The 13930-nt window shown below is 50.0% G+C and overlaps 1 protein-coding gene across 5 annotated transcripts in view; it reads left to right on the top strand.

Annotated features, from left to right (window-relative positions):
- Positions 1–12528, top strand: part of Sall4 (spalt like transcription factor 4) — a 19492-nt gene extending 6964 nt beyond the window's left edge. The window contains exons 2-4 of one of the 5 annotated variants that reach the window (XM_021155716.1): positions 3579–4616; positions 8051–8337; positions 10440–12528. In XM_021155716.1, the coding sequence (XP_021011375.1) occupies positions 3579–4616; positions 8051–8337; positions 10440–10871 (1757 nt within the window). In that variant the 3' untranslated portion in view covers positions 10872–12528. Of the gene's footprint in view, positions 1–3578; positions 5949–8050; positions 8338–10439 lie in introns of all 5 variants that reach the window. The other 4 variants (XM_021155714.1, XM_021155717.1, XM_021155715.1 and 1 more) reach the window with 4 other exon arrangements.
- The last annotated feature ends 1402 nt before the right edge of the window (positions 12529–13930 follow it).

Here is a 13930-nt window from a genome sequence, read left to right as displayed (position 1 = left end):
CTGGAACTCACTTTGTAGACCAGGCTGGCCTCGAACTCAGAAATCCACCTGCCTCTGCCTCCCAAGTGCTGGGATTAAAGGCGTGCGCCACCACTGCCCAGTCCAGACGAGTTTTCTTTAAAAGATTTTTGTTTGTTTTATTTTTAAAAGAGAAAGGGTTTCTCTTAGTGTAGCCCCAGCTGTCCTGGAACTCTCTGTAGACCAGGCTGGCCTTGAACTCAGAGATCTACCTGCCTCTGCTTCCTGAATGCTGGGATTAAAGGAAGTGCTTGCCACCTCGCCCGTCTTATTCGTATATTTTCTTGTTATGTTCACCGAGTTCATGCCTGGTTATAGTGTTTGAGATGTGGAATCTCCTTGAACTAGAGTTAAAAGAGTTAAAAAGCAAACATGTAGGTGCTAGGAATCGAACCCTGGTCCTCTGGAAGAACAGCAAGTGAGCAGCCCGTGCCTGCTGTGCTCCGGAGGGTCCTGAATGTTGCGGTATTTGGACAGGATCATACTCTCTTTGTCAAGGTTGCCCAGACTGACCTGGAAGTTAAGACTCTCTAGGGCTGTAGTTGGCTAACATCCTAATTTTAAATTTTTTATCGTGGGTCTCCTGTATCATGAGGCCACCTCCTATGTCACCAAGGATGGTCTGGAACTCTTATCCTCTGCCTGGCTGGGTGCTATTATTCCAGGAGTGTACAATCACAGGACTCACTCTGTGCTGAGGATGGAATGCAGGTGCATGCTTTGCGCTGCCCAACTCCCAGCTCTCTGTTGTTGTTGTTGTTGTGAGAGAGAGAGAAGGCGGACGAGCAGTGTCTTGTACTGACTGGGATTAATGTGTTCTTGTTTCATGGTTTCCTATCCAGCAGGATCCCACCCCCCCATCCCCTAGACTTACTGTTGAGAAAGAAAAGGGCATTGTGTTCATAGGACATGTGTGTGTACTGGGGAAAGACCTAACTCGGGTTCCAGCACCCCCTCACCCCCCTCAGTGAAAGCTGCTGGGTGATCCACAAGGCTCCATTTGGTCACTACGCTGAGGCTGAGGGACTTGTCACAGCATGTCGACAGTTTTTTTATTAGCTTTTGTGTATGAGGGTGTATACGGGTGTGTATGTGTGTATGTGGATACATATGTGTATATGTAGTTATAGATATGTATATATGGATATGTGTGTATCACATACATACAGTTCACACAGGTACGAACAGGACACTAGATCCCCTGGAACTGGAATTATACAGGCCTCCGTGTAGGTGCTGGGAGTTGAACCTGGTCCTGTGCGAGAGAGTAGCCACTACTCCCACTCAGTGAGCCATCTCAAGCCCCCGATAAACTTTGTTTTTTTTAAAGATTTATTTTACTTATTATATGTGAGTACACTGTAACTGTTTTCAGATACTCCAGAAGAGGGTGTCAGATCTTGTTATGGATGGTTGTAAGCCACCATGTGGTTGCTGGGATTTGAACTCAGGGCCTTCGGGAGAGCAGTCAGTGCTCCTAACTACTGAGCCATCTCTCCAGCCCCTGATGAACTTTTTAAAAAGACTTATTTATTTATTTATTTGAGTGCACTGTAACTGTCTTCAGACACACCAGAAGAGGGCATTGGATCCCATGACAGATGGTTGTGAGCCCCTGCATGGTGGCTAGGAATTAAACTCAGGATCTCTGGAAGAGCCGTCAGTACTCTTACCTGCTGAGCCATCTCGCCAGCTGATAAACATTTTTTTTGTTTGTTTGTTTTTGTTTTTTCGAGGCAGGGTTTCTCTGTGTAGCCCTGGCTATCCTGGAACTCACTTTGCAGACCAGGCTGATAAACATTCTTAGGTGTGAGTCCAGTTATTTGGAACTTGTGCCTTGGCAGTCAGTATTTAAGGCGACTGTCCCTCCCTTAGCCACAGGTACCTGCAGATGCTCTTCCTATCCCGTAGTCCAAAATCAGCAACAGTTGAGGGTTTTATTAAGGCTGCGCTAGATTGAACTTGGTGGCCACATCAGTGGTGGGGTGAGGCTCTAGGTTGAATCCAGTCTTCCCTGGATTCTGCACTTGGGAGGATGAGGCAGGGCAGTGAGTCCTTTTCCATCAGCCTGGCCGTGTGAGACTCAGAACACAACACTGAAACTCCCACAGGTTGTCCTGACGTCCATATATGGTATAGCGTGAGCAAGCACATCCTTAAGGCCACAGACTGGTGAATAATAAAGGGAGGAAGGACTCCCGAGTCCCGAGCTCCACTCTGTCAGACATCGCTTTTGCACCGTCCCAAAGTTGAGACGACCAAACAGAACAGCCCTAACTTGGATCCTCTTTGTTTAACATGGGACAGCAGTGAATGTTGTAGTTGTGGGGGTGTCGGCCTCCCGGAATTGCTTATCTCTATCTTTGCTATCTCTATATTTATGTAAAAGCTTGTTTTTTTAAGAGTTCGATGCCAGGCTCTCTCCTTGAGAGGGCATGAAGTCTGTCTGCATCTTTGCTAGCCTTTGTCAGTAGCTTTTCTCATGGAGACTTATCGGTAGAATGATCCTTGTCCTTAGATTGAACACCCGTGTTCTGTACTCCCAAGTGATTGTGGGTGCTGGGGATTTAACTCAGAACCGCCTGCAAGCTGGGCAAGCCCTCCACCAACTCAAGCTGCTAACAGCTGGAACTTGCTTTATATACCAGGCTAGTCTTGAACTAAAGGTGGTGGATGCTCATCACCGCGGTTGGGTGAAGTTCTGTTTATTTCCATTTCGCTTGTGTCGTGGTGGAGATCAGTATGATTTGACCCTGTCCATTAGTCTGTGCAAGCCAGCACCGAGGGAGACATAGGGATTGACGGGGTTAGTTTAACAGCTGTCTAGTGGGACATAGAGCCATGTGGCTATATTCCTAGCTCTTGGGAGGCTGGAGGTAGGATTGCTGTGAAATTAATGCTAACCTGGGCTACAAAGTTCCTATGTAAAATAGCTGTGTATCTCCGTATTGCTGTAACAAACTACTACAAGTTGGATGGCTTAAACAGTGGTCGATTGATTTTCATGGATGTAAACGTCTGGATTTAGTGTCTGGGTTCTTCCTCGGGGCCCGGGGGAGCTGAGAGATTCCTGTGGTTTCAGCAGTTCTTGGTGGGGGCCCTTGACTCCATCTCTGTCTTGACTCTCAGGCCCCTGTTCTCTGGGACTGTGACTCACAGGTCCCAATTCCTCTTCTTGGAGTGATGCTAAACACTTAACATTTGCCAAAAGCCCTGTCCAATCCAGGCATGGTAACAGACTCTTTTAACCTCAGCACTCTGGAAATAGAGGTCGGGAGGGTTAGGAGTTCAAAGCCAGCCTCCTACAAAGCAGGCTTGGGAGTGCCTGGGCTAAGGGAGATCCTAAAAAAAACGATCCAGATAGTCATGCCAGACAGGCAGGGGGCTGGAGGCTTGCTTGTGTTATACTGTTCGGTCCTATAGGCTATATATAGGGGACTTAGTGTCCCTTATACAATCCTCCTGAGTCAGGACATGTGCTGATGGGAAATTGTGTATTGCTGCTGGTCACTCCACATCCCTCCTCAGGGCATCCTGCTTACCTTTTTTCTCTTTCACAGGTGCTCCAGTGAACTCCCCAGGGAACGGCGATGAAGCCGCAGAGGACTCCACCGCCCCGGTGAAGCGGCCCCGGCGGGAGGACACTCACATCTGCAACAAATGCTGTGCCGAGTTCTTTAGTCTCTCTGAATTCATGGAACACAAGAAAAGTTGCACTAAAACCCCTCCTGTCCTCATCATGAGTGACAGTGAGGGGCCAGTGCCTTCAGAGGACTTTTCCAGAGCTGCCCTGAGCCACCAGCTGGGCAGCCCAAGCAATAAAGACAGTCTCCAGGAGAACGGCAGCAGCTTGGGGGACTTGAAGAAGCTGGGCACGGACTCCATCCTGTACTTGAAGACAGAGGCTACCCAGCCATCCACATCCCAGGACATAAGCTATTTACCCAAAGGCAAAGTAGCCAACACCAATGTGACTCTGCAGGCGCTCCGCGGCACCAAGGTGGCAGTGAACCAGCGGGGTGCAGAGGCACCCATGGCGCCCGTGCCCGCTGCCCAAGGCATCCCTTGGGTCCTGGAGCAGATCCTGTGCCTGCAGCAGCAGCAACTCCAACAGATCCAGCTTACAGAACAGATCCGCGTCCAGGTGAACATGTGGGCAGCGCACGCGCTCCACTCCGGAGTGGCGGGGGCCGACACGCTGAAGGCCTTAAGCAGCCACGTGTCTCAGCAAGTGTCCGTGTCCCAGCAGGTGTCGGCTGCCGTGGCCCTGCTCAGCCAGAAAGCCTCAAACCCAGCTCTGTCGCTCGATGCCTTGAAACAAGCCAAGCTACCTCATGCCAGCGTCCCCTCCACAGCCAGCCCGTTGTCCTCAGGGTTAACGTCCTTCACCTTGAAGCCTGACGGGACACGGGTTCTCCCCAACTTCGTGTCTCGCCTTCCCAGTGCCCTGCTACCTCAGACTCCGGGCTCTGTGCTCCTGCAGAGTCCCTTCTCCGCTGTGACGCTCGACCAGTCCAAGAAAGGAAAAGGGAAACCCCAGAACCTCTCTGCCTCTGCCTCGGTGTTAGATGTCAAGGCCAAGGACGAAGTCGTCCTCGGTAAGCACAAGTGTAGGTACTGTCCCAAGGTGTTCGGGACAGATAGCTCCCTTCAGATTCACCTTCGCTCCCACACTGGAGAGAGACCTTACGTGTGCCCTATCTGTGGTCACCGCTTCACCACCAAGGGCAACCTCAAGGTCCACTTACAACGACACCCCGAGGTGAAGGCAAACCCCCAGCTGTTGGCCGAATTCCAGGACAAAGGGGCAGTGAGTGCCGCTTCTCACTATGCACTCCCTGTCCCCGTCCCTGCCGATGAATCGAGTCTCTCTGTAGACGCTGAGCCTGTCCCGGTCACGGGAACCCCTTCTATAGGGCTACCTCAAAAGCTCACGTCAGGGCCTAATCCCAGGGACCTCATGGGTGGCTCCTTGCCCAATGACATGCAGCCAGGGCCTTCTCCAGAAAGTGAGGCGGGCCTTCCACTCCTTGGGGTGGGGATGATACATAATCCCCCAAAGGCTGGGGGCTTCCAGAGCACTGGGGCCCCAGAGTCAGGGTCTGAGACCCTGAAATTGCAGCAACTAGTGGAGAACATAGACAAGGCCACTACTGACCCCAACGAGTGTCTCATTTGTCATCGGGTCCTCAGCTGCCAGAGTTCCCTGAAGATGCATTACCGTACCCACACAGGGGAGAGACCGTTCCAGTGCAAGATCTGTGGCCGGGCCTTCTCCACCAAAGGCAACCTGAAGACACACCTCGGGGTTCACCGAACCAACACGACCGTAAAGACCCAACATTCGTGCCCCATCTGCCAGAAGAAGTTCACCAACGCCGTCATGTTACAGCAGCATATCCGGATGCACATGGGTGGCCAGATCCCCAACACCCCTCTGCCAGAGAGTCCCTGTGACTTCACGGCTCCCGAGCCCGTGGCCGTCGGTGAGAATGGCAGCGCCAGCGGTGTCTGCCAGGATGAAGCAGCGGAAGGGATGGAAGCCGAGGAGGTCTGTTCTCAGGATGTTCCCGGTGGCCCATCAACGGTCTCCCTGCCGGTTCCCAGTGCCCACCTGGCGTCGCCCTCTCTGGGCTTCTCTGTGTTGGCCCCCCTGGATACACAGGCGAAAGGGCCTCTTCCCACGCTGGCCCTGCAGCGGCAGAGCAGTCGAGAAAACGGCTCCCTGGAGGGCGGTGACAGTGGCCCGGCCAATGACTCTTCCTTGCTCGTGGGTGACCAGGAGTGTCAGAGCCGAAGCCCAGATGCCACGGAGGCCATGTGCTACCAGGCAGTGTCACCCGCCAATAGCCAAGCTGGAAGTGTCAAGTCCCGGTCTCCCGAGGGTCACAAGGCCGAGGGCGTGGAGAGCTGCCGCATTGACACCGAAGGTGATAAGGCTTTGGATTTCCTTTAATGTCCCCTTTGGGCTCAAGGTCACCAGAATAAGAGCCTGGGTTGAACTTGACAGTGTAACCTGAAGCAGCAGCTTTTTTTTTTTTTTTTTGGTTTTTCGAGACAGGGTTTCTCTGTATAGCCCTGGCTGTCCTGGAACTCACTTTGTAGACCAGGCTGGCCTCAAACTCAGAAATCCGCCTGCCTCTGCCTCCAGAGTGCTGGGATTAAAGGCGTGCGTCACTACGCCCGGCCTGAAGCAGCTTCTTTAAGGGCACTTAGCTGTTCTGTTCTGGGTCTCGGGATCTGATAACCGCCTTTATCCTGACGCCCAGTAGTAGGCTGGTAGCGTGGTTCCTGGAGGTTGAGTGTGCCCGATATGAAATGTTGGTTTTGTTTTGATTTTTTTTTTTCTTTGACCCCATGGGGACATGGGTGACAGTAGCCATATCACTGTGTGTTCATATCGCTGTGTGTTCAGGGAAGCAGGCCCCATTTGGACTGTGAAATCAAGCCGTATTTGCCTCATTTAGAGGTCTGGCTATGAAACAAGAGTTGAGATATGAAAGGTACTGCCTGCCTTATTGTAGATGCCTTAGCTGAGGGGTCCCTTGATCCTAACTGGAACCCAAGTGCCTAGGTGGGGCTTAAAGGTGACTTTCTTCATTGTGCTGCCAGGATGCCAACCTAGGGTGTCTCTCCTGGTCGACATCCCCTGACCTTCCATCCCGTTTTGTTTTGTTTTTGTAAGATAGGGTCTCTCTCACTGTGTAGACTAGGATGGCTTTGAACTTGAGTAGTTTGCCTCGACCTCGCAAGTGTTGGGGTTGAAGTCATGCACTGCCGGATCAGGATTTTTCAAAGGTTGGCAGGAGGATACCAGCTGGGGTTCTTTCTTCTGATCCTCCTGCCTCGCCCTCTCACGTAGCTGCAATGATAAGCCCAAACCTTAAAGGTGATATCTTACGTTGAGTCTTAGGTGCTATCTGTACACATATTTCTCTGTTACCTATACTTTAAACCATAAAAAAAGGTCCATTTTCCAGAGTGTTTGAGGCTCTGTTTTCTTTTCATGAAGAACTCTGGGGCGGGGCTAGCGATTGAGCCCTTGCCTCCCATGCACGGTGATCTGAGTTGAGTTCTCCCGAGCACATGTGCAAAGGCCAGGGGTGCTGGGGTGTGCTTGTACCTGGTGTTGGCTGATGGGAGGCAAGCTGATAGCCTAGAGACCCCTGGCGATATTCTAGACTCAGGCCAGAGCCTGTCTCAAAGAGGTGGGTGATACCAGAGAAACAACACCCAAAGGCTGCCCTTCATGTACACACACACACAAAACACACGCACACACATACAAGAAGGTCAAAGGAAGCCACTATTGAAAAATAATTTCTGTAAGGAAAATCTAGCAGGCAATTGTGGAGCATTTGTTTGTTTGTTTGTTTGAGACAGGGTTTCTCTGTGTAGCCCTGGCTGTCCTGGAACTCACTTTGTAGACCAGGCTGGCCTCGAACTCAGAAATCCACCTGCCTCTGCCTCCCGAGTGCTGGGATTAAAGGTGTGCGCCACTATGCCCAGCTCTGCGTTTCTTTCTTTCTTTCTTTCTTTCTTTCTTTCTTTCTTTCTTTCTTTCTTTCTTTCTTTCTTTCTTTCTTTCTTTCTTTCTTTCAAGATTTATTTATTCTATGTAAGTACACTGTAGCTGTCTTCAGACACTCCAGAAGAGGGAGTCAGATCTCATTACGGATGGCTGTGAGCCACCACGCGGTTGCTGGGATTTGAACTCTGGACCTTCGGAAGAGCAGTCGGGTGCTCTTACCCACTGAGCCATCTCACCAGCCCCGTTTCTTTTATTTTAACAGTGAGTTGGGTGCTAAGTGGTAAGAGTTTAGAATCAGCCGGGCGGTGGTGGCCCACGCCTTTAATCCCAGCACTTGGGAGGCAGAGGCAGGCGGATTTCTGAGGCCAGCCTGGACTACAAAGTGAGTTCTAGGAGAGCTAGGGCTATACAGAGAAACCCTGTCTCGGAAAAAAAAAACAAAAAACCCAAAACCAACAACAACAACAAAAAGTTTAAAATCTCTCCCTTTCTCTACATTAGGTCGTACCAGCCTCCCTCCAACATTTATCCGAGCACAGCCCACCTTTGTCAAAGTTGAAGTACCTGGCACCTTTGTGGGACCCCCCAGCATGCCCTCGGGTATGCCGCCTTTGCTAGCATCGCAGCCACAGCCACGCCGCCAGGCCAAGCAGCACTGCTGCACACGGTGTGGAAAGAACTTCTCGTCTGCCAGTGCCCTGCAGATCCACGAGCGAACACACACGGGAGAGAAGCCTTTCGTGTGTAACATATGCGGGCGGGCCTTCACCACAAAAGGCAACCTGAAGGTGCGTTCTGACGGGCGTTGGTGTGTGATGTCTGTGTGCACAGAGAACATCCATTGGTTCATGTGTCTCAGATACTATAAACCTAGCAATACCAGAGGCAGAAGCGGGGATCCTCTTGAGTTCGAGGCCAGCTTGATGTACATAGTAAGACTAGGTTATCCTGGCACTGGCACTGTAGACCAGGCTGGCCTCAGATCTTCCTGCCTTTGCCAGTAAGTGTTGTGGTAAAAGTCTTGCTTTGTGTAAGACACTCTAATCCTTCTAACTGGGTGAGCCATCATACCTGTGCGCTCTCTGTCTCTGTCTCTCTCTATATATATTTATACACACACACACACACACATGTCAGAGCCTTGTACTCATGGAGGTTAGAAGACGATTCTCAGGCAGGCACTAAAGTAAATTCTGTATGAGCTACCATGTAGGTTTTTCGAGTCAAACCTTGGGACCTGCAAGAGCAATGAGTGATCCCAACCACTACCCTGTCTCTCTATCCCCAAGTTGTGATGCTCTTGAACTTGGCGACAAATGAAAGTGTTGTAGTCACATGTGAGTCACCCGGAATCGCAGTAGTCTGGAGGAGGGTGCACTCGGGGGGGGGGGCTAGGTAGACATCTCAGGGTTGAATGCGTTGCTGTTCTTGCAGAAGACCTGAGCTCAATTCTCATCACCTATGTGGGACGGCTCACACCACTTGGTGTTGGGGAGACGCAGGTTTCATCTCAGCATTACCAGAAAATCCATAGACTGCACGTTGGTGCTGGGTGAAGCTGGGCTGGCAGTGCCTGTCTAAAGCTCATCTCTGTCACCCTCTAATCCAGCTTTGCTCGCCCCACTTCTTGGGAGGTGAAGGCTGTGGGGCAGGGAGAGCCAGTATTGAAGGTCAATCTCAGCTAGGAACGATTCTTGTCTCTTTGTTTGTCTTGTTGTTTGTATGGTTTCTGACACAGGGTTTTTCTGGGTATCCCTGGCTCTCCTGTAACTGGCTCTCTTAGACTAGGCTGACCTCAAAACTCGAAAATCCGCCTGAAGTTGGCCAGAACATCAGGCTAGGAACTGAAATTGCCTTAATTTAGGACTAAAAAAGCTTAATTAGTCCACTGGCCCTGCGTGACTGTCGGGAGTGCTTTTCTTGTTGAGGGGTCTGAGCAGGTGAGGTGCCTTGGTTTCTGCAGGCAGCGGATGCTGGGGTCAGAACTGCTTTCAGGTATCCATTGCCAGGCCTTTCCCAGCAGCTGCTAGTAGCCTCAGCTTAAGGATGCTAGAGACGGCCTGGAGAGCATGTGTGGCCGATGCGTTGCCCGTTGCCCGGGAGCGTGATCCTGAAGAGGCTTTTGAATGTCAGCCAGGGGTGGGTGAGATAGCTCAGTGGTTAAGAGTGCATACTGCTGGCCGGGCGTGGTGGCGCACGCCTTTAATCCCAGCACTCGGGAGGAAAGGCAGGCGGATTTCTGAGTTCAAGGCCAGCCTGGTCTACAAAGTGAGTTCCAGGACAGCCAGGGCTATACAGAGAAACCCTGTCTCGAAAAACCAAAAAAAAAAAAAAAGAGTGCATACTGCTGCAGAGGGGCTGGTGCATTCCTAGCACCCATGCCCGGTGGTCTAGCAACTGCTAATAAACTCAGCTTTGTGTGTGTGTGTGTGTGTGTGTGTGTGAACCTGATGTCTCTGGCCTCCTTGTACACGTACACTTACAACATGTGCGTGTGCACACTCAAGCACACACACACACACACACAATTTAAAAGAATAAAGGAAGAAAATTTATTTTTAATTGAGACAGTTTCTCAATGTGGCCCTGGCTGTCCTGGAACTCCTTCTGTAGACCAGGTTGGCCTTGAACTCCGAGATCACCTGTCTCTGCCTCCTGAGTGCTGGGATTAAAGGTGTCAGCCGGGCAGTGTGGTACCCACACACAAACATGTTCTCAACTGTACAGATACCTGCATTTATTATTTTCTGGCTTACTGATACAAGATCTGACTGTAGCCCAGGCTGCCCCTCCCACCACACTCTGACCACTGGTGTGTGCGTGAAGCCAGGTGACTTGGGCTTGCAGGGGGACCATCTGATGAAACCCTCTCTCTGCTGTCCCCCAACAGGTACACTACATGACTCACGGGGCCAACAATAACTCCGCCCGCCGGGGAAGGAAGCTGGCCATAGAGAACCCCATGGCCGCCCTGAGTGCCGAGGGAAAGAGAGCGCCCGAGGTGTTTCCCAAGGAACTCCTGTCTCCCACGGTGAGTGTGGACCCTGCCTCGTGGAACCAGTACACCAGCGTCCTGAATGGCGGTCTGGCCATGAAGACCAACGAGATCTCCGTGATCCAGAGCGGAGGCATCCCCACCCTGCCTGTGTCGCTGGGGGCCAGCTCTGTGGTGAGCAACAGCTCGATTTCCAAGCTCGACGGCTCTCAGACCGGTGTGAGCATGCCCATGAGCGGGAACGGAGAAAAGCTCGCCGTGCCCGACGGCGTGGCCAAACACCAGTTCCCTCACTTCCTGGAGGAAAATAAGATTGCCGTCAGCTGAGGAGGAAGAGGAGTCTAGAATCTGCTTTATTCTTTAGTTTTTTTTTCTTAACCCACCTCCTTTTTTTTTTCCTTCCTCTTCCTGATATGCAAGTGATGTGGCTTGTGACCATAGCCTTGGGCAATCCTACAATCACGAGAGTTGCTATGCTGCTTTCCAAAAAAAAAAGATGAAAAACGGAGGAAAAGTGAAAAACAACAAAAACAAACCAAAAAAAAAAAAATAATAAAAAGCCAGACTTTTTTTTTTGTTTGTTTTGTTTTTAAACCATTTTGGAAAGAAGCGGGTTTTGAAAAGTAGTTTTGTTAACTTGGGACAAATTATATTCTAGAAGCTTTGTGTGACTTCACGGCTGTTTCCAAAGACTGTCATCAACCTGTTTCGAAGTGAAACGGTTGGGACTCATTGGACCACAGTGAAAGTGACAACTCCTAACCCAGTCCTGGGGTGAGGGTGCTGTGTCCTTCTGTGGTGACTAATGCGGGTAAATGTAGGGACCTGGTTTTATGCCTCCCAACCCTGTCTTCATCCTCTTTTTTTTTTTTAATGTACTTTAAGAGAAAAGGAGAGAAGAATGCCAGAAAACTAAGGTGGTTCAATTAACCCACTTCCTTCAGCCTTATGCCCTTGGATAGGACATCTTCCATACACTGGCCATGGTCCCTCGGAAAATCCACAATTTCTCCTGCTGCTTCCTTAAATATTTCAGAGCCCCTAGAGTATGCCCCCAACCCCGCTACTCCATCTCCCACAAACCACCTTCTCCCCAGGCCCCAGGGTGGGGACAGGCACCAGAGTGGGCACCTCAGGAGATTTTCCGAGGTTGTCTTCAGTGCCCGCTACATTGGAGAACTGCCTGTTTCCTAGTGGCACCAGGAGGGTCGCCTCCACTCCACGTGCATGCTATCTTTTCTGTTTATTTCAGTTATTCCAAGACCCAAAGACCTTCACTCCCACCCCACCCCCTGCCGTCATGAAGGTTATAGAGTTGAGACCAGCAAATCTTGGATGTGAGGGCTTTAATTTATCTACCTCAATTATCTTTATTTTTGTAGCCAAAAGTCTCTCTATTTTGCTAGTTTTGTGACCACCCAAGTATTGCCAGGTCTTAAACCTAAGAGTTCTTATACTGTTAAGAAGGCCCCGAAGCTCAAGAAGTCTTCGTGGTTGGTTCTGTGGGTTTTTTGTTTTTGTTTTTAATTACATTTTTGTTCGTGTAATAATTCTGAACAGCTGTTGTAACAGTGTTTTCGATGGTTTAGTGAGGAAGGAGAGATTTCTCCGGTCTCTGGGTAGAAAATTCTGCCTGCCGTGTTGAATGCCCTTGCCAAATGAAGATGGAGACTCTCACCCAGTGTCTCCTCTGAGTTGTTGCACCTGATTTTAGGATCCAAACCTTTTGTTTTGTTGTTACTTCTTTCTTTTTCTCTCTATTTTTTTTTTCTTTTTTTCGCCAAGTCGTGCCTTTCCTTCTGGGATTGTAAGTGAACCCCGTGATCAAGGGTTCACCGGTTCACCTGTTTACACTGTGAAGTGGGTATCTTACAGAAAACACACCAGCCTTGGTTTTCTCACGCCCCGTGAATGAATGTGTACGCCACAGTTTTACCTGCTGATACTGTTACGTCTGAAAATAAAGTGAATGTTTTCCCTCCATTGTGTGCAGGCTTGCGTGTATGTTTTTCTGGTATGTTCTGCTTTCAAAGCACCACTCCCCCTGATCAATTTTAGAGTCTGACACACATATATGTGGGGAGGTCCATTCTGGAGCCGTGCAGGCGTGTGTGAGGGTGCGTTTATATTTTACTACATTGTACGCACCATGGAGACGTACGTGTGTGTGTGTGTGTGTGTGCGCGCGCGTGCGTGCGTGCGCTTGCTTGCTTGCTTGCTTGCTTGCTTGCAGAAGACGGCTTCTGGAGGCCGGAGGATCACTTTAATGGGATTCCTTCCCGCTGGTGGGTTCCGGGGATTGAACTAGGGCCATCAGACTTGGCAAAGGTGTTGGTGCTGAGCCTTAGGTTTCGCACACAGTTGTTTTTGTTTTTTGTTTTTAAATCTCACATATCTAGTCTGGCTGAGAACTCACAATAGTCCCTTTGGGGTGGGTGGTGAGGGTGTCGTTTTGTTTTGTTTGTTAATATTTAACTCTTCAGACATGGTCTTCCCATGACGGCAACCAGGAACTCGTGGTACCCGGCTTGTCTGGGCAATGGGGGTGGGGAGGGCTTCGTGTTCTCGGAGCTACCTTGTGATCTTGCGTTCTGTCCCTAATGTGAAATAGCAGCTAATCGGGCCCCATTGCTTCCTTTAGTGCCATCCCTTGGCAAGGGGCTTTGCCAGTACAGGGACCGCTCTCTGTAGTTGGTTATCCAAACAAAAACCGTTTAAGAGCATCAGTTTTATAGAAGAAAAGGCAAGGCTGGCTTTCAGGGCTGTGAAGTTACTTAGTCTTGCCTAGAAATTGCTGTAGATCATGCTTGTGACTCTCTGGCTGATTCTGAGCAACAAAATAATGCTTTTGAGGAAGAGTGACCTGCCTTGTGTCCAAGGCCATCGGGATTGAGGCGTGGAGACCTTGCAAGCCCATCCAAGAGGTTGGGCAGCTTGTACTTTGGGTTTTTTGTTTGTTTGTTTGAATTATGAATCAAGCCTCAGGGAAAACAGCTCCTAGCATAGCTAACAACACTAAGGATTTCAAAACAGAAAAAAAAAAATGAACTTCCAGGAAACTGGACTTTTGCCTCACCCTATAGCCCTCCAGCTAAGCAGAACACTTAAATTACACACTATCAGGAAGGTTGAAATGAATTTACAAACTGGTGGGAAACATAGCTGATACCCACAGGGCAAACCTTTAGTGGGTGGGACCATCTGCATTTCCATGGCAGCCATTTATAACAAAATAGCCCAAAGCTAACTCAGGTCTAGGTTATCCCAGCCTTTGGACATGGTAGGATATCCATTCTTCTCTCGGGGTCTCCTGTGAGCTTCCAAAAGACCCTTCCAAGGACAGTTTCTCTTTCCTGTTGAGTCTAGCATCTTAGTGCCTGGACTGT

This window comes from Mus caroli, chromosome 2, assembly GCF_900094665.2.
Source record: "Mus caroli chromosome 2, CAROLI_EIJ_v1.1, whole genome shotgun sequence".
Classification (NCBI taxonomy): domain Eukaryota; kingdom Metazoa; phylum Chordata; class Mammalia; order Rodentia; family Muridae; genus Mus; species Mus caroli.
This window is presented reverse-complemented; position numbering and strand designations above follow the sequence as displayed.